Raw genomic sequence first — 22049 nt, forward strand, 5'->3', positions numbered from 1 at the left:
TGTAAGCCACTGTGACACTCTTGTTCTTTTTTTTATTTTTATAAATGTCTAATGATAATGTCAATGAGGGATTTTTAATCATTGCTATGCTGAAATTATAACTAATATTGATACTGTTGTTGATAATATTCATTTTTGTTTCACAACTTTTGGTGTGTTCTGTGTCGTGTTTGTGTCTCCTCAATTGCTCTGTTTATTGCAGTTCTGAGTGTTGCTGGGTCAGGTTTGGTTTTGGAATTTGATTGCATTGTTATGGTATTGCTGTGTATTGTTTTGTTGGATTGATTAAAAAAAATAGACAAAAAAAAAAGAGAATCGATTCTGAATTGCACAACGTGAGAATCGCGATTTGTATTTGAATTGATTTTTTCCCACACCCCTACAACTTAATAAATGCATCGCCAATATTGCTGATACCGATATAATACTTATGAATTTAACCGTTTCAAGTTCTTTGAATGATTTGCCTTTTTAAAATCACAATACAAGAAAATGAAATAAAAAAAATTGTTAATCAACAAACTTATCTGTGAACAATTCAGCAATTTATAAGTTCGACAATATGAGTTTCAGTATCAATAAAATACATTTTACATGCTGTTGTTTGAGCAAAATAATGTTGATAATGCAACAAAACAAAAAAAATAAATATAAACAAATTAAATAAAACAAATTACAATATACACAAACGGGAAATGAATGCGCTCATCACGCCAGTGCAATACTGCTGCATCCCCTGGTATCGAGACAAGCGATATTTGGATGATTCTTCTTGGCCTCAGCTGGGGTAATCATCCTCGTTACAAGCCGGAAGTCCCTTAATGAGGAACTGAAGCGACAGAAGCGAACATTTGTCGTCGACAAAGAGTAAGTTTTTGTCAAGATGGATCCAGCCAGGATCGAGGGTACGCTGTGGAATGTTTTGGTGAGACGCTACTGTGATTATTTGTTGTTGGTCTATGCTTGTAAATGATTACGTCGTGCTAATTATTTGTTGTTGGTCTATGCTTGTAAATGATTACGTCGTGCTAATAGTCGCTTCATGTAAAGCGTGATGACGTAGGAGACGTATATATGTATGTATGTGTGTGTGTGTGTGTGTGTGTGTGTGTGTGTGTGTGTGTGTGTGTGTGTGTGTGTGTGTGTGTGTGTGTGTGTGTGTGTGTGTGTGTGTGTGTGTGTGTGTGTGTGTGTGCCTCCTGACTGATGCTTCTTGATGCTGACTGCCAAAACTTCCAATACTTGTGTATTACACCGGTGCTCTATTAGTTTGTCTTAATATCCCATTGTTTTGAATATGTAAAATAATATATGCTGTGTTAAAAATATAACACTTTTCAACTTAAGTAAGTCAACGTCCAATATGTGCGGCAAACACGTGTCAGTTCTGAAATATGGGACTTTTCCCACAAGACCAAAGGTGAGGTCATTGCCAGAAACCACAATATGTAATTGGGACTCCATGGAAAGATTGTCCGATCAGATTGCTGCCCTTGTTAAAGGCCTATTGAAATTAGATTGTATTATTTAAACGGGGATAGCAGGTCCATTCTATATGTGCCATCAGGGCCTGAAGTTAACTTTTTTGACCACCAGCCACTGTGGCAGGTGGATTTTGAAATCCACCTTTTTACTAGCCAAAATGTTCTGTGCCTAAGATAAAGATGAATGACTCAGAAAAGGCATAAGAATGGTTCTTGAACTTGTTCATAATACACATCAAAGTGCTGTGGAGTTATTAACCAACTTAATCTCATTAATGACTAGACCTATATGATACTTACTCGCACATCCACACGTAGTCAGAGAAGGGTCTCATCTTCTTTCCGATTGCGTGTACGTTCCGAAACAGGAGCTTCATCCTCTCCAACTGTGCTGTTTTAATAATAATAATAATAATGGATTAGATTTATATCGCGCTTTTCTATTGTTAGATACTCAAAGCGCTCACAGAGAAGTGGGAACCCATCATTCATTCACACCTGGTGGTGGTAAGCTATATCTGTAGCCACAGCTGCCCTGGGGTAGACTGACGGAAGCGTGGCTGCCAGTTTGCGCCTACGGCCCCTCCGACCACCACCAATCATTCATTCATCATTCATTCTCCGGTTTGAGCGGCACCGGGGGCAAGGGTGAAGTGTCCTGCCCAAGGACACAACGGCAGCGATTTGGATGTCAATAGGTGGAAGCGAACCTGCAACCCTCAGGTTTCTGGCACAGCCGCTCTATTCACTACGCCATGCCGCCCCCGGACCTTTTCATAGAGGTCAGTGCCTTGACCGCAGCTGTCAGCTCCGGGGGAGCCGTCTTCCCCACTTTACAGTTGATCGTTTGCAAGTGGCTTTTTAAGGACTCGTCGTGGTCCTTAATTGCCTCTAAGTTTTTTGTCTCGATTACAAATGGGTTTGATTTCGCTTTCTCCGAGCCATACATACGGCAATCCTGACAGTACATCTCTTCTGTTGTGATGTCGTAGACCAGCCAGTCGCTAACCTTGCCATCCCCGCTTACTTTCCACTTCGTATTAAAACGTCTTTTTTTTTTTTTTTTTTTTTAAATGGTCCTCCTCGTCCTCCTTTTGTTGGCCTGTTGAAGCCAGCGATATGCCGCCACATTTTGGTTTTAAAATCCAAGAAAATGGCACGGGGGATTGCTTAGAACACACAACACACATAGGCTACCTGATTGGTCAACAACACACAACACTTGCTCAGTGTTGTGTAGTCTTATTGGCTACCCGCCAATGTGGCAAGTAGATTGACAGTTTCATCCGCCAATCACAAAAGTTACCCGCATTTGGCGTGTGGGCGGGTGCCAATTTCATGCCCTGTGTGTCATACTTGGTAATTTTGGGATATTGCGATATTTTTGCTGAAAGGATTTAGTAGAAAAAATTGACGATAAAGTTTGCAACTTTTGGTCGCTCTTAAAAAAGCCCTGCCTTTCTCGGAAGTAGTGCGCGTGACGTCACAGATTGTCGGACTCCTCACATCCACCCATTGATTACAATCATGGACGCCAGCAGCGCGAGCGATTCTGACCGAGAAAGCGACAATTTGGGGCGGTATAGCTCGGTTGGTAGAGTGGCCGTGCCAGCAACTTGAGGGTTGCAGGTTCGATTCCCGCTTCCGCCATCCTAGTCACGGCTGTTGTGTCCTTGGGCAAGACACTTTACCCACGTGCTCCCAGTGCCACCCACACTGGTTTAAATGTAACTTAGATATTGGGTTTCACTATGTAAAGCGCTTTGAGTCACTAGAGAAAAGCGCTATATAAATATAATTCACTAATTCACAATTTCCCCATTAATTGGAGCGAGAATGAAAGATTCGTGTTTGAGGATATTGATAGCGATGGACTACAAAAAAAAAAAAGCGACAGCTCCGGGCGACGGCAGTGTGAGCGTTTCAGATGTAATTAGACACATGTACTAGGATAATTCTGGAAGATCCCATCCATCCATTTTCTACCGCTTATTCCCTTTTGGGGTCGCGGGTGGCGCTGGCGCCTATCTCAGCTACAATTGGGCGGAAGGCGGGGTACACCCTGGACAAGTCGCCACCTCATCGCAGGGCCAACACAGATAGACAGACAACATTCACACTCACATTCACACACTAGGGCCAATTTAGTGTTGCCAATCAACTTATCCCCAGGTGCATGTCTTTGGAAGTGGGAGGAAGCCGGAGTACCCAGAGGGAACCCACGCATTCACGGGGAGAACATGCAAACTCCACACAGAAAGATCCCGAGCCTGGATTTGAACCCAGGACTGCAGGACCTTCGTATTGTGAGGCAGACGCACTAACCCCTCTTCCACCGTGAATCTGGAAGATCCCCTATCTGCTTATTGTTTTAATAGTGTTTTAGTGAGATTTTAAAGATTGTAAAGACATCCCTCGAGGTTGCATGGCTGCGTTGAACACACTGTGTCTCGAGAGAAGCCGAGGAGCCAAGCTCACAACTGCTGCATAACAATGTCTTCGGTAATATATATATCACAATTTCCCCATCCAAAAACATGCTGGTTGACGTAGAGAAAACATGTTCGCTTGACCGCTCTGCTTTCACAACAAACAAAGAAACGCGGCTGGGTCTCTGTGCTAAAGAGAGCTGGAATCCACCGCTTTCCACCAACAGCATTGTTCTTTATAGTCTCCATTATTAAATGAACAAACTGCAAAAGATTCAGCAACACAGATGTCCAAAACTCTGTATAATTATGCTGTTACAGCAGACGACTTTTAGCTATGTGTGTGTACAGCGCTAATATTTCCTCACAGTCCGTGTGACATCACGCGTATACGTCATCATTCCGCGACGTTTTCAACAAGAAACTCCCGGGAAATTTTAAATTGCAATTTAGTAAACTAAAAAGGCCGTATTGGCATGTGTTGCAATGTTAATATTTCATCATTGATATACAAACTATCTGACAGCGTGGTCGGTAGTAGTGGGTTTCAGTAGGCCTTTAAATGGTTGAATGATGTATAGTGCATTTCTACCTTCAAGGTAGGGCTGGGCAATATGGCCTTTTTATTATCCATCCATCTGTTTCCTACCGCTTGTCCCGTTCAGGGTCCCGGGGGGTCGCTGGAGCCTATCTCGGCTGCATTCGGGAGGAAGGCGGTGTACACCAAGGACAAGTCGCCACCTCATCGCAGGGCCAACACAGATAGACAGACAACATTCACACTCGCATTCACACACTAGGGCCAATTAAGTGTTGCCAATCAACCTATCCCCAGGTGCATGATTTTGGCGGTGGGAGGAAGCCGGAGTACCCGGAGGAAACCCACGCAGTCACGGAGACAACAAGCAAACTTTACACAGAAAGATCCCGATTAAACATAGGACAATTAATATCTCAATATTTCTGGCCCATGTCACGATACACGATATATAGCTAGGTTAAAGTACCATTGATTGTCACACACAAACACGAGGTGTGGTGAAATTTATCCTCTGCATTTGACCCATCCCCTTTATCACCCCCTGGGAGGTGAGGAGAGCAGTGCCGCGCCCGGGAATCATTTATGGTGATTTAACCCCCAATTCCAACCCTTGATGCTGAGTGCCAAGCAGGGAGGTAATGGGTTCCATTTTTATAGTCTTTAATATGACTCGGCCGGGGTTTCAACTCCCAACCTACTGATCTCAGGGCGGACACTCTAACCACTAGGCCAGTGGTTCTCAAATGGGGGTACTTGAAGGTATGCCAAGGGGTAGTAGGGTACGTGAGATTTTAAAAAAATATTCTAAAAATAGCAACAATTCTAAAATACTTAATAAATGTATTTATTGAATAATACTTCAACAAAATATGAATGTAAGTTCAGAAACTGTGAAAAGAAATGCCACAATGCCATATTCAGTGTTGACAGCTAGATTTTTTGTGGACATGTTCCATAAATATTGATGTTAAAGATTTATTTTTTTGTGAAGAAATGTTTGGAATGAAGTTGATGAATCCAGATGGATCTCTATTACAATCCCCAAAGAGGGCACTTTAAGTTGATGATTACTTCTATGTGTAGAAATATTTATTTATAATTGAATCACTTGTTTATTTTTCAACAAGTGTTTAGTTATTTTTATTTCTTTTTTTCCAAATAATTCAAGAAAGACCACTACAAATGAGCAATAGTTTGCACTGTTATACAATTTAATAAATCAGAAACTGATGACATAGTGCTGTATTTTACTTCTTTATCTCTTTATTTCCAACCAAAAATGCTTTGTTCTGATTAGGGAGTACTTTAATTAAAAAAATGTTCACAGGGGGTACATCACTGAAGAAAGGTTGAGAACCACTGCGATATTTTGCCTTAGCATTGAATGAACACTTGATGCATATAATCACAGCAGTATAATGATTCTATGTGTCTACATTAAAACATTCTTATTCATACTGCATTAATATATGCTCATTTTAAGCTTTTATGAAGAGAGTGAAATCTCAACAAAGTCAATTTACCACAACTGTATTTATCAAACAGTTAAGCAGTGGCACAAACATTCATGTCATTTCCAAAACAAAAAGTGAAAGACACATTTTAAAACAAGCTATTAGTGCCCTTTTGTGCATGTCACTAAGATGACATATCAAAACACTAAATTAAAGTGCACTTTTTTATACAGAAGCCACTACAATAGTTAAAAACAAATAAAGTGCACTTTTGTGCATGATGTCACACAAGATATTTCAAAAACTGTAAAAATAAAAATGAGCTGCATAATGGGAAATCAAAAAGTGTACGTCCTTCGTTCTGTGGTAAGTTCCTGCAGACGTTATCTTCTGTTGATTTTTTTTTTTTCATATGGTGTTGATCTAGAAATTGTGGCTTCGGCTTGGCACCGAACGGAGATGTGGACACGCAGTTTCAAGCACTCTTCAGTCTTTAGCGGGTGACTTTTCAAATGATGCAACAAATTAGCAGTGCTGCTACATTTTGTAGCAACGCTTTTGCCGCATAATTGTTCAACATATTCCCGCTTGAAGCCAAACCACCGCCAGACAATGCACCCCGTGCTTTTTGTCTTTGGAATTAATTCTTCCTCCATTTTTTACCAGATTCGCACCTTCTCTCTCTCGTATTACCACTGGCAACGCATCGTTAGCATCACAGCAATGTTACCCATGTAGCTACCTGTCTGCTCGGGGACAACGTGTGACGTTGCAATCGTAACGTATGTAAGAAGGTGATCTTGTTCATGTCCCTAAGAAGGAGAGACAAGAATGAGTGAGAAACGTATGCAGTGTAATGCCCACAGCTAAAAGCAACTGTGTGAGAACATACACTCGAAGAAAAAAACCTGAGATGTATGGATATATCGCCCAGCCCTACTTCAAGGTACTCAAAGCGCTTTGACACTATTTCCACCTTCACCCATTCACACACTGATGGCGGTAGCTGCCATGCAAAGCCCTAACCACGACCCATCAGGAGCAAGGGTGAAGATTCCTGCTCAAGGACACTTCGGTCATGACGTGGTTGGTAGAAGGTGGGAATTGAACTTTTCTTAAAAGTTTTAACGTGAGAGTAATTAAGTTAAAGTAAAGTACCAATGATTGTCACTCCCACACACTAGTTTTGGTGAAATGTGTTCTCTGCATTCGACCCATCCCCTTGTTCACCCCCTGGGAGGTGAGGGGAGCAGTGAGCAGCAGCGGTGGCCGCGCCCGGGAATCATTTTGGTGATTTAACCCCCAATTCCAACCCTTGATGCTGAGTGCCAAGCAAGAAGATAATGGGTCCCATTTTCATAGTCTTTGGTATGACTCGGCCGGGGTTTGAACTCACGACCTACTGATCTCAGGGCGGATACTCTAACCACTAAGCCACTGAGTAGTAGTAGTAATAATAGTAGTAGCAGTAGTAATCTACATAGCTCAAGTCGTCCCCACCTTTTCCTCTGCATCTTCTCCTGTGTCTCCACGCGGACTCTGGTGTGGCAGTGAGCCAGCAGCTAGTCTCCGGTGCAAACAGCCATGGCCAAAAAGCTTCCCTGAGGCAGATCTAAACGTCCACAGAAAAGCACCAAAAAGTTACACTGAAGTCATGACAGTGTTACCCCCTGTTGTGCAATGCTGAAGGGCCTGAACGAAAAGGCAAAAAAGACAAAACAAGAGAGAAACATCACAAACTAAAAGGAGAGCACTGAAGTGCACAGAGCTCCTTCAACTCAAGGTCGTTATTCTTTCGCCTTGCGTAAGTGATTAGAAACAACGAAAATATGCATCAATGTCTCCAAAGCAATCGATAGTATAGTATAATTACTCAGCCAATCAATGTCATCATCAGCAGCATGTTGTGTACTTTCTGCACATGCTGACCTATTTTACGGTTGGCATGCTAATGGTGCGCTGTACTTGAAGAGAGGTAAATGCGGCTGTCAACCCCTTATTATGGCAAGATGAACCGGCAGAGGCACATCCTTACATATGAATAGGTAGATGGTACACGCCCCTTTGAGCTTTGTGCTTACGGTGAGACTAAGCTAGTGGGGATAGAAGTGGTTCCGTGGTTGTAGAAGGCACAGAACTGAAAACAGTGTCTAAAAAGATGTACAATGCCAGGAACCTCACACTGTACTGCACAATTTTAATCTTTTTATTGAAAGTAGGCCATATCACTTTCTGTATATTAAAATGATGAAATGCGACACCAATAGGGACCAGCGGTAGAAAACAGATGGTATGGGATGACTACTGATTCTTATAATATACAATAATACTTATTAGGATCTCAGGATTTGGACAAGTGTAATACCTGTGTCGCCACAGTGTGTGTCTCAGGTGTTCACATGTGAACCAAGGAATGCTCCGATAGTTTGTGTGTTTGCTCAGACACATTAGAAAATTGGGTGAACATTGGCAATTTTTACAGTTTTTTCAAATCAATTTTTAGTTCGCAAAACCAAAATATATATTTTTAACCTGCTTAACAGTTTATGACCCCGATTTACTCATCGACCTCATTAAAATTTGCTTTTTAATGGCTCCCTGGTTGTTTGCGAACTTCCTTCATCTCTACAGGTCACTGTTAAAAGTAGTTTAGCTTGTATGTAGAAATCTGTAAACCGTGAATATTGGAAGACTTCATCTTCTTCGCTTTTTTTTCCACTGGTAAAAAATACTGTCTTGTGTCAATACAGTTTGTCAATCCTAAAAAATCCTAACAAATGAATGGTATTTTAATACAAATTTTAATATGTCTGACAAGAAACATTGTGTTTCCATCCCTCTGTGCATCTTGTTTCTCAGTACTATATAACCGGAGCTGTGAACAGATTCCTCAGCTCAGAATCACCCGACAATGATCTGCTTCAAGACCCTACACTTGAAAGCAGTTCTGGTGGCGATGCTCACATGTTGCTCGATGTCAAGGAGCAGCCTGACTGGAACATTGACTTAGGTGCAGAGGATGAAATCAACCAATCGGGCAAAACCACAAAAAGTACAGCACCTAAGCAAGGCGAGGAAGGTGGAGAGGAAGGATACAAGACCACAGATGAGTCGCAAAAGGTGAATGACGACACAAGAAATAAACACTTTGATACAGATTCCTCAGTAAAGAAGGAGGAAGAAGCTGTGGTGCAATTCTGTAGGGTCGCTCGGTTAAGTCTTGAACAGAGGAATACCTTGAGCTTCAAAGACAATAGCATTTGTTTGACATCTGATAAAGGAACCAGACTTGCTGCTCTTCAAAATCAGCTAGAGCCTGAAGGACCTAAGACTGAGGATCACAAAGAGGACAACCAGCCAACAGATGAAAGAGTAGAGAAGGAAGACAACAGTATAGATGTTCAAACTTTGACGACCGAGAAACACACCTCTCCAACCACAGACAACCTAAAACATGGCGGCCAAATGCCAATAAAAGCAATACATTTAAATGAAGAATCAATTATGAGTGAGTCAATAAAGTGTTTCTTGGAAGAATCAGCTACGGCAGTACCAGTAAACTCTGAGGGGGAGACAGGATGGGACAAAAGTATGTCTTCAAGTGTATGTGATGATACTGTAAAGTTACAGGAGCTAAATCCTCCAAATTGGGAAGAAAGCCAAGCGCTACTTCCTGAAGACAACAATGGGCCGGATGGAAATACATCACAAAGGTTCCTAGAAGTCGGGGATTCCAAGGAAACCCCAGACTTACCAGAAAAGGCGGAGAACAGAGAGCAAGAGAGCCTTCAAAACAGCAGCAGCATCGTTGGAACTGAACACGAAACTAAGACTGCTAGTGCCAAATCGGTACAGCTGAGCTTGATGAGAATGAGACTAGATGCAAGTTATTTCCTTGCAGATGATGACGTTAAAGACCATCAGAATGGGATTAAAGTGGTTGAACTAGAACAGGGTCAAAGGTTATTTGTCGCAACGGGAGATAACGAGATCAGAGGAGGAAGATCAAAGGAGTCAATTAGATTGGGCCATGAGAAACTCCTTGATGCACAGGTAGAGCATGGACAGATGACTGAGGACATGGCTGGATCAGAGCTTGTAGAAGACACAGGACTCACCACAGAACAGGGCTATGAAAAGAAAGACAAAGTCACAAAATCTGAAATTGTTGACGGACTGGAAAAAGAAGCCCATGTAGCTACTTATTTTACTGAGGAAACAGTCAGCCAACATCAAGATGTCCTTGACTTGTGGATACAGAACTCCTTCTCAAGAGACCATAATCAGGACCAGATATCAGAGGACAAACCTGAGGATGTCAGATGCATCTGGGAGAAGCAAGTAGGCTACGATACAGAAAGCTTCACTGAGATATCATCATCATGGAACGCAGAGTTAGGGTTCTCGGATCAGTCCAATGACGAATGCGTTTGCATCGATGATGCAACAAATCCTCCTTTTGCTGCTGAGGCTCGAAAGCTTCTTGATTCGAATGCAACAGAGAGCCGTCAGTTGCATTCAGGGTTGCACAGAAGTGGCTCAGAAGCTTCATTGGAGGAGTTGGCAAGATATTCTCAACCCTTAAAGGCAAAGTTTACTGAATTTGAAGATCACATTCAGGTATGATTCCCTTCCTTTTAAATATGACTGTGAAATCAGATGAATCACTTTTAAAATTGCGTCACTGCAGGTGAGCGGCTTTGATTTGAACTTTGCCCCGCAAAAGTCAAGGATCGCCCTGAAAAACCCACATGTGAGACCGCCCAAAGATCCACGCTCCCTTCTCCAAAGGCCCTCAGTGGATCCTGTGTTTGCCCCACATCCAGCAACCAAGATCCCTGCTGGTGTGCAGGTGTTGGGAGGACTGGCATTTGGGATCAAACTGCCAGGTAATAAATACTCTGATACAATATCACAAAAGTGAGTACAACACAGTTGTATTATGTCTTCTCAAGGGGCAATACTATAAAAAGTACTTTTAGAGCAGAGGTTTTCTACAGGAGTTTTGTGACCACATGGGGTTTTGCACAGGTACTGGAGGTTGGCCATGAAAGTTTTGGTTGAGTAGACTGTTTTGAATACAAATTATATTCCTCAGCCAATTTTTTCTGTGTATTTAAATGTCTTGGAGTACACATTGTAATGTAGTTCAGAACACACCGTACTCAACGTACGATACAAGTTTTAAAATAAAATGAATTAATAAATATTATTGTATCCAGTTTAGCATTTATCATTAAATGCTAGCGATTAACACTAGTTGTCAGCCAGCATTGAGCGTGCCTGCGACACAAGCCACCTAGCCACACCACACTAGCGATTAGCGCTGCTAATTGCCAGCCAGCAATTACCGCTCCAGTAGTTGTCTGCTAGCGATTAAAGGCGTTATACTGTATTTTTATAATACCTCATGATTGAACAAACACGTACCTGTTAGGACCAGTTTGGGTTAAAACACAATTTTATACACAACATATAAGTCGGGGATCCCTGCTCCTTTTCTCAATCAATTTGGGGGTCCTTGGCCTGGAAAACATTGAAGGCATCTGCTTTGGAGTAATAATTGTACAGCCGTACTGATTCACTATACACTGAAAATGCATCAACACACAGTCATTACTTTCTAAATAGCTGGCAGTACTAGTATCAAGATGTCTACGGTCAAACATGGTGGTGCTAGCATTGTGGTTTGGAGTTGCATAAGTGCTGGCCTCACTGTGGAGATGCAGTTCCTAAAAGGGGAACTGCACTTTTTTTGTTGTTCACAATCATTATGAGAGACAAACACACTTTATTTTTTATTTTTAGGATTCTAAAGATAAAATGCGATTGCAAAATGCGGCAAATAGGAGTCACCATTAATAGCCTTCAAAGCCCTCTAAAACCACTTCAAAACCCTCCATCCACCTGTTATGTACACGCTACAAGCATATTATTGTAAGTATTGTAGTAAGACATTCATAACAATATGTAATATGTACAATATTTACCATATTTTAAGCATTGCTGGAACTTTCCTTAGCACATCATTTTGCATCTCCATAGCATCGCACTTCCGGCAACAAATGTGTGTTCCTTCCTCCGAAAACAAACTCGAGTGTTTTCTGATCATGGCAGACTTGGTAATAGGCAACAAAGAAAGCTATTTTTGGAAAACTGAGGTTTCACAACTTTCTTTTTGAACCTGAACATAAAGGGGATGAACTACTGGTTAGAGAAACGAGCACAGAGAGAAGGTGAAGCGTTGAAGCACACAGAAGCCGAGAGAGTGATTTTCGTGTGACTTGACGCAGTAAATGTAGAACTTGCAGCCAAGCTATGCTGACAGAAATGGTGTGCTTACCCAAACTAAACAAAAACAAAACCGACAACTGTCCATTGAGTAGAACACTATAGTTTGATCATGATATATTACATATTATGTATGTTATTACAACTACAGTACATACGCTGTCCAGCTAGCTGCGTAAAAAACAAAACATGAAATGTGGGCTAATACTTTACAGATACTGTATTATGATAGTTTATGTTTTTCAGTCATTACAGATTGGTGTTATATCACATTGTTGTGCATTACGAACTCAAAAGCCATTCGGCTGCTGACGCGGTAGCTATCTTACGGCTAATGCTATAGCATGCCGTCACAAGGCGATGTGTGACTATGCTAGAAAATGAGTTCTTTAGTGTTTGCTCTTACAAGAACAATGTCGCTGCAGCTTTATTATAAAGGTCGCAGAACGTAAATTAAGTATTGTTGTCGATTTTTGGATGCCTTTTCAAAGTAATTTAGAGGTAGAATGCATTGCTAGCCACCTAGAACAAGCCAATTATTATAAATTAGATTGCAAAAAAAAAAACGTTGTCTTCCTGTCTCTCGTAAGGATTGTGGACGATGGACAAATTTCTGGAAATCCATCATATTCACATTTTGCCCAATCAAATATTGATTTATTGATTGAAACTTTTATTAGTAGATCACACAGTACAGTACATATTCCGTACAATTGACCACTTAATGGTAACACCCGAATAAGTTTTTCAACTTTTTTAAGTCGGAGTCCACGTTAATCAATTCATGGTGATATGTGTTCCTGAGCTGCGTTCAAATGTGCACATCAACTGTCCTAATCCAAATAAATTTTTGTTTTTGTTTCTTGCGTAAGCAAAATAGGCTCAGCAAAGTGTAATTTCTCAAACTATACAACTCTCATGCTTGCACGGGTGGGCCGTCACGGCTAGCAAGGCCTTCTCTGCTGGCCTAACATGACCAGAAATCTTGATTATAATTAAAGACAAAAGTAATTTTTCATTTACTTTCTTTATACATCTAAAAGTATTCATATTCTCTTCATGTCATATTATGCTCCTTCCAATGCTGTTGTTTTTAGGTTAGGCTCTGTGTCCATTCAGAATTCAGCTAGCTTATGTTGCCATGATGTACGAAATCTGCCCGGAGCCGTTAGAATCAACAATGCATTGTAAGTGAACAAACACACAGAGTTGATGGACAATTGCAATAGCCAATAAGATCACGAGTTGTTGCCAGTAAAGCCTTTGATATGGCCTAACGCTGTGATTGGATACTCACTTGGGAGTCCCAAGTGAGTATCCAATCACAAGTTGCACAAACAGGAAGTGGCACCAGAACCATAAGAGCAATAGAAAGCCACAGAAAACTCACCGGTACAATAACCACAAATATAGTGTTTGTCCTACACCTAGTAATCCGCTGTGGACAGACAGGCAATGCAGGTTTCACGAGTGGTGCACGCACCGCAAAGGAAATACATTTTTGGCAGGCAATCACACTTTGGCACATCACCGGCGGTGAAATGGGGAAATGCCCGCCACTTTCAGACAAATCAACCGACTACGACGGTAATACTGGCTTATACTGCGTCGGATGGGTTCTACACATTTTGAGTTGAAATAATTTATTTCTTTATTTTCTCATGTTGCATTTGTTTTATAAAATTTTTAATTTTGACAGTACCACGTAAGATATGTTTTTTAATTGTCGAAGTGGGTTTATTGAATGTTAAGTGCGCCGAAAAATAGACCTTTTTGTACACTGTTGAGGGGGTTCAACGCACATAAGCGTGCAAGTGTGTTTCTGTATAGTATCTCCAGCCGTGTCCATGTGGTGACATAAATTACGGAATTTTGAGAAGTGAAGTTAAACTCAGTAGGACATCACTGAAGGCCTCTGTGAGAAACGTACGGCCCGCCACTGTAAGGTTTGGGTCTATAGCAATCAGCCTTCCGGATAATGTATACAATAATCCCTCACGTTTCATTCAGTCACTACTTTAGGCACAATTTTATTTTTGGCCTAAATTATGTCTTACATGTATTACAGTATAATATTTCTCTTATTTTCTATTATGTTGTGGCAATCACAATAGGGGCCCTGCGATGAGTTGGCGACTTGTCCAGGGTGTACCCCGCCTTCCGCCCGATTGTAGCTGAGATAGGCGCCAGCGCCCCCCGTGACCCCAAAAAACGGAATAAGCGGTAGAAAATGGATGGAGGGCAATCACAATAGGGAACTTCTGTTTTCATGTGTTATCAAGTTGACCAACATTTAGCAGAACAACCTACACCTGTGCTCTTAGCTCTAGAGAAATTACACAGGATGTGACAAGGTATTTCCAAGTAGTGACCATGCTGGAGGCTTGAGCAAGGACACCTGAAATAGAAAGCACTCAAGGCTACTATAGGGTAAAATGAGTATAATATATAGTTTCCACTACTGCACCTTAAATTGGAGTCCTTAATCTCGTTATGTGAAAATATAATGACAAAGTCCATTCGGTTAGAGTGTCCGCCCTGAGATCGGTATGTGGGGAGTTCAAACCCCGGCCGAGTCATACCAAAGACTATAAAAATGGGACCAATTACCTCCCTGCTTGATACTCAGCATCAAAGGTTGGATTCCCGGGCGCGGCACCGCTGCTGCCCACTGCTCCCCTCACCTCCCAGGAGGTGAAAAAGGGGATGGGTCAAATGCAGAGAACAAATTTCGTCAAACCTAGTGTGTGTGTGTGTGACAACCATTGGTACTTAAACTTTAACTTATGATTCTATTCTATTCTATAAAGGTGACTAGAGTATATGGGTTTTGAGTAAGTCAGTGTTTCTTGGAAGAATTAGCTACGGCAGTACCAGTAAACTCTAAAGGGAGAGACAGGATGGTACAAATGTATTCAAGTGTATGCAATAATGCTATAAGGTTACAGGAGCTAAATCCTCCAAATTGGGAGGAATGCCTAGAGCTACTTCCTGTGTTATTTCATGTAAACAAACTTTATCCATCCATTCCATTTTTCTACTGCTTATTCCCTTTTGGGCTCGCGGGGGGCGCTGATAAAAATATTTTTACATAAGGTTGTAAACGGGAAAAACTGTTCTCTGGGACATGTCTTGTCCTTCTCTGGGTTGTGGGGAGTGCTGGAAGGCTTTGGAGGATTTTGTATGCTTTAGAAAAAAAAAACTATTGAAGTAGAATGTTGTAACATTTTTTTTATGGTCTTGCTATGAAAGAATGAATTTATATATAAGAATCCTCTTGGAAATTAATTTACCACAGTCAGGCCTGGAACCGATTAGACAAACGAATGATTGCTGTATTAACATTTACCAACACACCCACCGCCTCCCTTCCTTGCAACGAAAGTGAAAGTTTATGATAGACAAGCACTTTTAAACCATAAAACATAAACAGAGTGTTTGCAGACAGTGGGTGACAAGCGCCTTTGGAAGTTTTTTTTGTTTGTTTGTTTTTTTTACTAAATTGTTCTGGTTGGCACATTTCCAAAAAGCTAAGGACCAAGGATCTGGACTCCTCTTCAATATTATTCTTATTTTGAGAACCAGCGTGGACTTTTTTTTTTTTTTGGTCTATTTCTTTTGTCATTTACAAATGTTTGGAGGTCCACTGTTTACTGCAGAGGACGCTGACTCTTGAGTATCGAGGGTAAAATGACAATGCAAGGAAAGCTTTATTTCACCACCAGTCAAGTCATAAATTAAAACGAGCATTATGTTTACACTGGTCCAGGTTTGGCGATCAGCTGTTTTAAGGACCTACTTCAAAAAAATTACAGTCAAAGACTATCAGCCCTGTAAACTTTTTAAAAAACTGTTACAAAAAGTTTAGTTTCTTCCAAGTTTTGAACTGAACGAAATTGCCAGTCTGGCCAGTTGAGGAGCCCTGATACAGTAACAGATTCAGAGAAAGGGTGTCTGCTTGTAAATTAGCTTTTGTTACTTTCCATAATAATAAAAGAAGTAAAACACAAAATTGTTTTGCAAACTATTCATTTGTGTGTATATATAGCATGTTTTGTTACATTTGTTGAAATTCTGTGTTTTTAGGGCTAAGGTTATAGGAAATATTTAAAAAATGTATTTAAAGCTAATGCGATTTAAAAAAAAAAATAAAAAAAATTGGCCCTTTTAAACTAATGCAATCCTTAAAAAGCCTGTGAAATCATCCATCCAGCCATCTATTTCCTACCGCTTGTCTCTTCCAAGGTCGCAGGAGGTGCCTGAGCTTATCTCAGCTGCATTCGGGCGGTCGGCGAGGTACACCCTGGACAAGTCGCCACCTCATGGCAGGGCCATCAGTTTAGACATTTATGGCTGTGTTGACTCTGTACTACTATACACTTAAGTTATAACCAAGTTTCATTTTCATTGTAGAAGAAAAATAAAATGGTTACTGAAATGTGCAGGGTTTGCTTAGTTTAATGTATATTTGATATTATAATGACTATTTTAAAGCCAGTCTGCTATTTTAACACTTCCTTCACATATTTTTTATTTTCAGGACTCTATACAGGCTTTCCTGCTCTAAAAAAGTTACCGAAGAAAGTAAGTGGTGAAGCCATAATAATCGCATTTGGAAATTGTCTGTTTGAGATGAAATAATGACTAAATATCACCAGGAAGCAGAGTTAAAACCAGAGAACGGTGAAACGCCCAAACAAGAAGAGTTGCCGCAAAAACCTAAATGGATGCCAAGACAGTCCGGGTAAAAGCAAACTATTGACTCTTGATTGTATCTTTTTAAAATCCTGTTTACATATGTTTTATTCTCTTGTAGATTTGGAAATCCATTTATGTCAGAGCTCAAGACCAAATTGAAGAAATCCACCAAAAAATGAGAGTGGTTGTACTGTGAATATCTTGAATATATTATGGAATAATACTTTACGATGTCGCTGTATAGAAAAAGTGTTTACATTTTGTTATAAACTTAACTATAAATATGTTTTTACTGTCTTTTCAACTTTACAAGAACAAAATAGTTTAGTGCTTGTATTTGCTGTAAATAAGGGTGGCAAATGTAATGAGTCAATTTAATAATACTGGTGTCTTTGGTATTAAATATAAAATCAAAGTATGCAAATGACTAAAACGGGTTGCTTTAAAGTGACCGAAAGAAAACTTCCCTCCCCCCACCCTATTGTGTTCCTATGCACAAATGTCTCCTAGGGGCTATAAGGAGCATTGCCTTGACATCAAAGCACTACTTGGACAGTTCGTACTATGATCCTCCAACTGTGACATCATAGCAGCATCATCCTTTTTCAGTACATGTATCTTCTCTTTCATCCTCCCCCACCAAAAAAAACAATATATCCCAAATCTAAGTTTAACAATATAAAGTTTACAAACAATTATAATTATGTTCCTCAAGTTCAACAGGGTTTTGCAAAAAGGCTTAAATATGTTGAAAAATGTCAGGATAACTGTTGTGGTTGCTATGGTGATTGGAGTGCTTATGATATCACAAAGACAAAAGGGTTCAAAGACAAGGGGGTTAGTTGGTTCAGTGTACAGTGGCATTTGTCTTCAGACCCTCACAGACACCGCTAGACCAATCTGGTGAGTACCCAAATAATTTTTTGAATAGCTGAGCGGGATGCTTATGTTTACTGTAGCATAACTTTTGAGCCAACTGTGTTTATCACAGGTTCGTTCCACATTTAAAAACATTGCCGCCGCCATCCAATGGATAGTGATGACCTGTCAGACCACCTCATCATCCTTTGCGATAATGAGATATTGGGTGATACCCCCAACTCCTCTTCCTCCCCAAACCTCCCTTCACCTTGTGACCCCGAGAGCATCTACACTGAGCTTCGGACTGTGGAGGGTGAGGTGGATGGCTCTGGTGTCTGGTTCCCACTGGAAGTCCCGACTGCAATGATGGCTTCTCCCAGTTTGGAGCCATCATGCTGTGCTGGTTTCATGCCGCCCATGCCACCTTACAGCCATGGCTTGGTAAGTGGAGTAGGACCACATCAGCAGCAGCTTCACGAGACAATGTTTTGTCAGGCGCCTCCACATTGCCTTCCCTATGGCTGGTCTACCGGTAGCTACAATCCTCATTCCCACATGGTAAGTCAATTGGCTTAAAAGTTGTGTTCAAAATTACATTGAAAAAAATAGCAGCTTTTAGAAGTCTTTATTTGTAGTGAGTTGTATGTAGCAACATAGTTTAATTACACAATCTCCTTTTTATAGGATGAAGACGCAGCAATGATGATGCAACATGGTGGTGTCAACTTTGGACTAATGTATGTAAAAGAGGCAAATATTTGCATGACTCTACGCTTATACTTTATCAACCTTTTAAGAATGTTTACTTTTTTCAAGCCATTGCAGATGTATTAAAAGAAAACAGATTAAATCTGCCTGAGGATTTGTTTTAAACAGAATTCTTTAAATTGGCTAAAAATGGCAATGCCACATAGAAAAGTTATCCGCATGAAAAAAGTCTTACTGGAATTCATTGACAATGTTATTTTTGTATCTTTTATGTTAAGATTTCAATTTGGACTGCCAGTTTTCAATATTTAATAACTTGTCATTAGATGTTGTTTTTTACCTTTTAAGGCAGGGGTGTCAAACTCATTTTAGATCGGGGGTCACATGGAGAAAAATCTACTTCCAAGTGGGCCTGACTGGTTAAATCACAGCACGATAATTTAAAAATAAAGACAACTTAAGATTGTTCTTTGTTTAAAAATAAAAACAAGCACAATCTGAAAATGTATATATAATGTTGTTGGGGGATTTTTTTACACTTACATGTTGTGGTTATTAATAGTCTATCTTTATTTGTCATTATTTAAACTTTCGGAATACATTTGTGATAATGTTCATCTTTTAACTCATAGGTGTTAATTTTCAATCTATCTTAATAAAAATATATCAAAATCAAATTACAGTATGTTATGTAGTTTGCTCATGTTCCTTGACTCCAGGGTATATCGGGCCTTCTGCCCGAATGCCGCTGAGACAAAGCGGTGGTGCACTAACGTGTTTTTTTACATATGTAGCATTAAAAAAGAATTGCTATTGCGACATCTAATGAACACATATAGAACAGCATTTTCTTTCATTCGAAAAATTTGGCTCATTTTTATACTTTGCAAACTCATCCCGATAAAACCTGTTCGCGGGACATAAGTTTGACACCCCTGTTTTAAGGCATGCAGCAAAGTATCTGAAAACTGTTCTGTTAGGGTGCCTCACTTGTGAATTAGTGTGTCTACGGTTGTCCCTCGCCACATGGCGCTTTAAATACTGCATCTCCACATCACACATTTAAAAACAATGATTAACTTACATATTGTAGCATTTTTTGGGTCCTGAATAAAGCAGTTTCTAGCATAAACATTGCTGAACCAAAATTATACTATTTTTTATTTTTTTTTTAAATATTTGCCAAGACCTAAATCCAAATTTCACATGTGAAATGTGTTTGTATGACAAAGCTACTTGAAGTAATACCGGCCACTTGAAGGACCAAACAGTTCATAGCGTGCTGTTCAGTATTGTGGCCACTGGTTGCCTCAGTCTTAGGCAACTCTACTATATTGGATTAAAAGAGTGTAAATATGACCCGAGAGGGCTCTCTTAATATCGAGTACATTTTTTTTTAAGTTTGGAAACAGTTTATATGTTCGAGTGAAGAAACTATTTGATTTATAATAATTTATTCTTACATAATGTATCTGGGTAAATGATAAATGGGTTGTACTTGTATAGCGCTTTTCTACCTTCAAGGTACTCAAAGCGCTTTGACACTACTTCCACATTTACCCATTCACACACACATTCACACACTGATGGAGGGAGCTGCCATGCAAGGCGCCAACCAGCACCCATCAGGAGCAAGGGTGAAGTGTCTTGCTCAGGACACAACGGACGTGACGAAGTTGGTACTTGGTGGGAATTGAACCAGGGACGCTCGGGTTGCGCACGGCCACTCTCCCCACCGCGCCACGCCGTCCCATGTCGGGAACCAATCAAAGAAAAATGGATGATTTAGAAGCGGTCTGCATATGTAAATATATATTTCTTCTTTTATTTTCTCTAAATAGGAAGCGAAATGCTGCACAAAGAAATCCAACTCCTGCTTGCGTCCCTCTGCCCTCACCTAACACATCCACATTAGTGTATGTTCCTACTTTGGTTGAAAACAGCAGCCACCCTCCACCCCAACCGATGGATTTAATCTGGGTTCTCATCTCTTTTATTCTGCAGGAAAAAAGAACATGACAGCCATCAGGATGAAAAAAGGTACATCAAGAAACCGCTGAACGCCTTCATGCTATACCGCCAGGAGCAGAGGCCCAATGTTGTGGCTCAGCTCAACATTCGAAACAGCGCCGTAGTCAACAAAGTGGTCGGACAGATGGTGAGTGCGCATTAAGGGGAGTTTGTATCATCAAAAACTGGAGTGTGCGTTGTGTCCCCCTGCAGTGGAAGTCACTGTCAAAAAGACAGCAGAGAAAATATTACGAGCTCGCTGAAGCTCAAAGATTGCTTCACGCCCAGCAGCACCCTGAGTGGTCCTGCACAGAAAACTATGTGAGTTTAAAGCCCACGGCTCCTTTTTGTTATGGCTGATAACAGAGGACAACTCTTAAATGTGTGTGTATGTGTGTGTGTGCGTTTTAGGGTAAAAAGCGGAAGAGACAAAGGAGCAAATGTAACACCAATGGTCAAGGTAAGACACATCAGTGTTGGAATTTGCTGTTTTTATTCTCAAGTGCTCCATTCTGCATTTCTATTTTCACTAACCTTTTTGTTGATGTTGCCAGGGGGAGAACTACTTTTCTCACATTAAATTCTCATTTCTGTTGCATCACCTGCGCGTGATATCTGCAGTGGACACTTTTCAGGCTCAGATGCCAGACGCAACATCTGTCAATGCTGTGGATGACAGTAATCAGACATCGGCTAAGGCGCGCTGTGCCCAAAAGCAGCTGCGGATGATGCTGGAGTTGATGCTTTAATTTGACGTAACCTTTCCAAAGTTTAATAAATTTTAATGCTACATTTAAATTGTTTTTTTTTTTCAATGTTTTATGAATACCTAGAGGGCGCTAACTTTCCAATGTGTTTTACTCAGTACATCTCACCCTCAGTCAAGGACAGTGGCTCTCACCATCTTCCACCTCCCAAAAAAAACTTGGCTTTCCAAGTAACATCATAATGACAAATATTAAAGTACAGTAGCGCAGTAGGCATAAGTATTAATTAAAATGTTTTATTTAACATTTTACAGTTTTTGAACAGTAATACTGTTTGAATATAGGGGAAAAAAACACTATATACTGTTTGAATATAGGAAAAAAAAACACTAATCAAGGGATTATTTGGCGTACCACTATTGGTACACAGACCACTGTTTGACAATCACAGGTCTAGAGCATAATGTACACTATGGACTTGCGTAACACGTGCACACGCATTAGCTTTGGGTGTTGGCTGGCAAATGTATATTTTATGAGTGCAAATTGTTTCACTTGGACTGCGTGTGTGTGTGTGAACGAGACAGGGCGAGTGACTGCTTTACACACGTTTGGAATTGGGGGTTAAATTCCTGCCTAGTGGTTAGTGTCCGCCCTGAGATTGGTAGGTCATGAGTGCAAACCCTGGCCGAGTCCTACCAAAGACTGGGAACAATTGCCTCCCTGATTGGCACTCAGTATCAAAGGTTGGAATTGGGGATTAACTCACCAAAAATGATTCCTTGAAGCAGCCACCGCTGCTGCTCACTTCTCCCCTCACCTCCCAGGGGGTAGCACAAGGGGATTGATTCAAATGCAGAGGGTAA

General features: G+C 40.6%; 2 protein-coding genes across 6 annotated transcripts; both read left to right on the forward strand.

The window, feature by feature from the left end:
- Positions 1-737: 737 nt before the first annotated feature.
- si:ch211-136m16.8 (uncharacterized) lies at positions 738-17183 on the forward strand. 3 transcript variants are annotated; one of them, XM_061909428.1, is made up of 6 exons: positions 738-867; positions 8768-10528; positions 10599-10797; positions 16740-16783; positions 16858-16943; positions 17016-17183. In XM_061909428.1, exons 2-6 carry the CDS (start codon positions 8873-8875, stop codon positions 17074-17076), a joined length of 2046 nt encoding a protein of 681 aa, XP_061765412.1. In that variant the 5' UTR covers positions 738-867; positions 8768-8872; the 3' UTR covers positions 17077-17183. The 3 variants fall into 3 exon arrangements, with proteins under 3 accessions (XP_061765412.1, XP_061765410.1, XP_061765411.1); XM_061909426.1 differs by having other exon boundaries at positions 765-925; XM_061909427.1 differs by having other exon boundaries at positions 778-905.
- Positions 17184-17327: 144 nt separating this feature from the next.
- LOC133558212 (lymphoid enhancer-binding factor 1-like) lies at positions 17328-21268 on the forward strand. 3 transcript variants are annotated; one of them, XM_061909431.1, is made up of 7 exons: positions 17328-18316; positions 18443-18495; positions 20308-20382; positions 20471-20624; positions 20690-20797; positions 20888-20936; positions 21031-21268. In XM_061909431.1, the coding sequence occupies exons 1-7, from the start codon at positions 17927-17929 to the stop codon at positions 21054-21056; spliced, it is 855 nt and encodes a 284-aa protein (XP_061765415.1). In that variant the 5' UTR covers positions 17328-17926; the 3' UTR covers positions 21057-21268. The 3 variants fall into 3 exon arrangements, with proteins under 3 accessions (XP_061765415.1, XP_061765414.1, XP_061765413.1); XM_061909430.1 differs by having other exon boundaries at positions 21098-21268; XM_061909429.1 differs by having other exon boundaries at positions 20888-21268.
- The last annotated feature ends 781 nt before the right edge of the window (positions 21269-22049 follow it).

The sequence above is a fragment of the Nerophis ophidion genome, linkage group LG08 (genome assembly GCF_033978795.1).
Source record: "Nerophis ophidion isolate RoL-2023_Sa linkage group LG08, RoL_Noph_v1.0, whole genome shotgun sequence".
In the NCBI taxonomy this organism is placed as follows: Eukaryota; Metazoa; Chordata; class Actinopteri; order Syngnathiformes; family Syngnathidae; genus Nerophis; species Nerophis ophidion.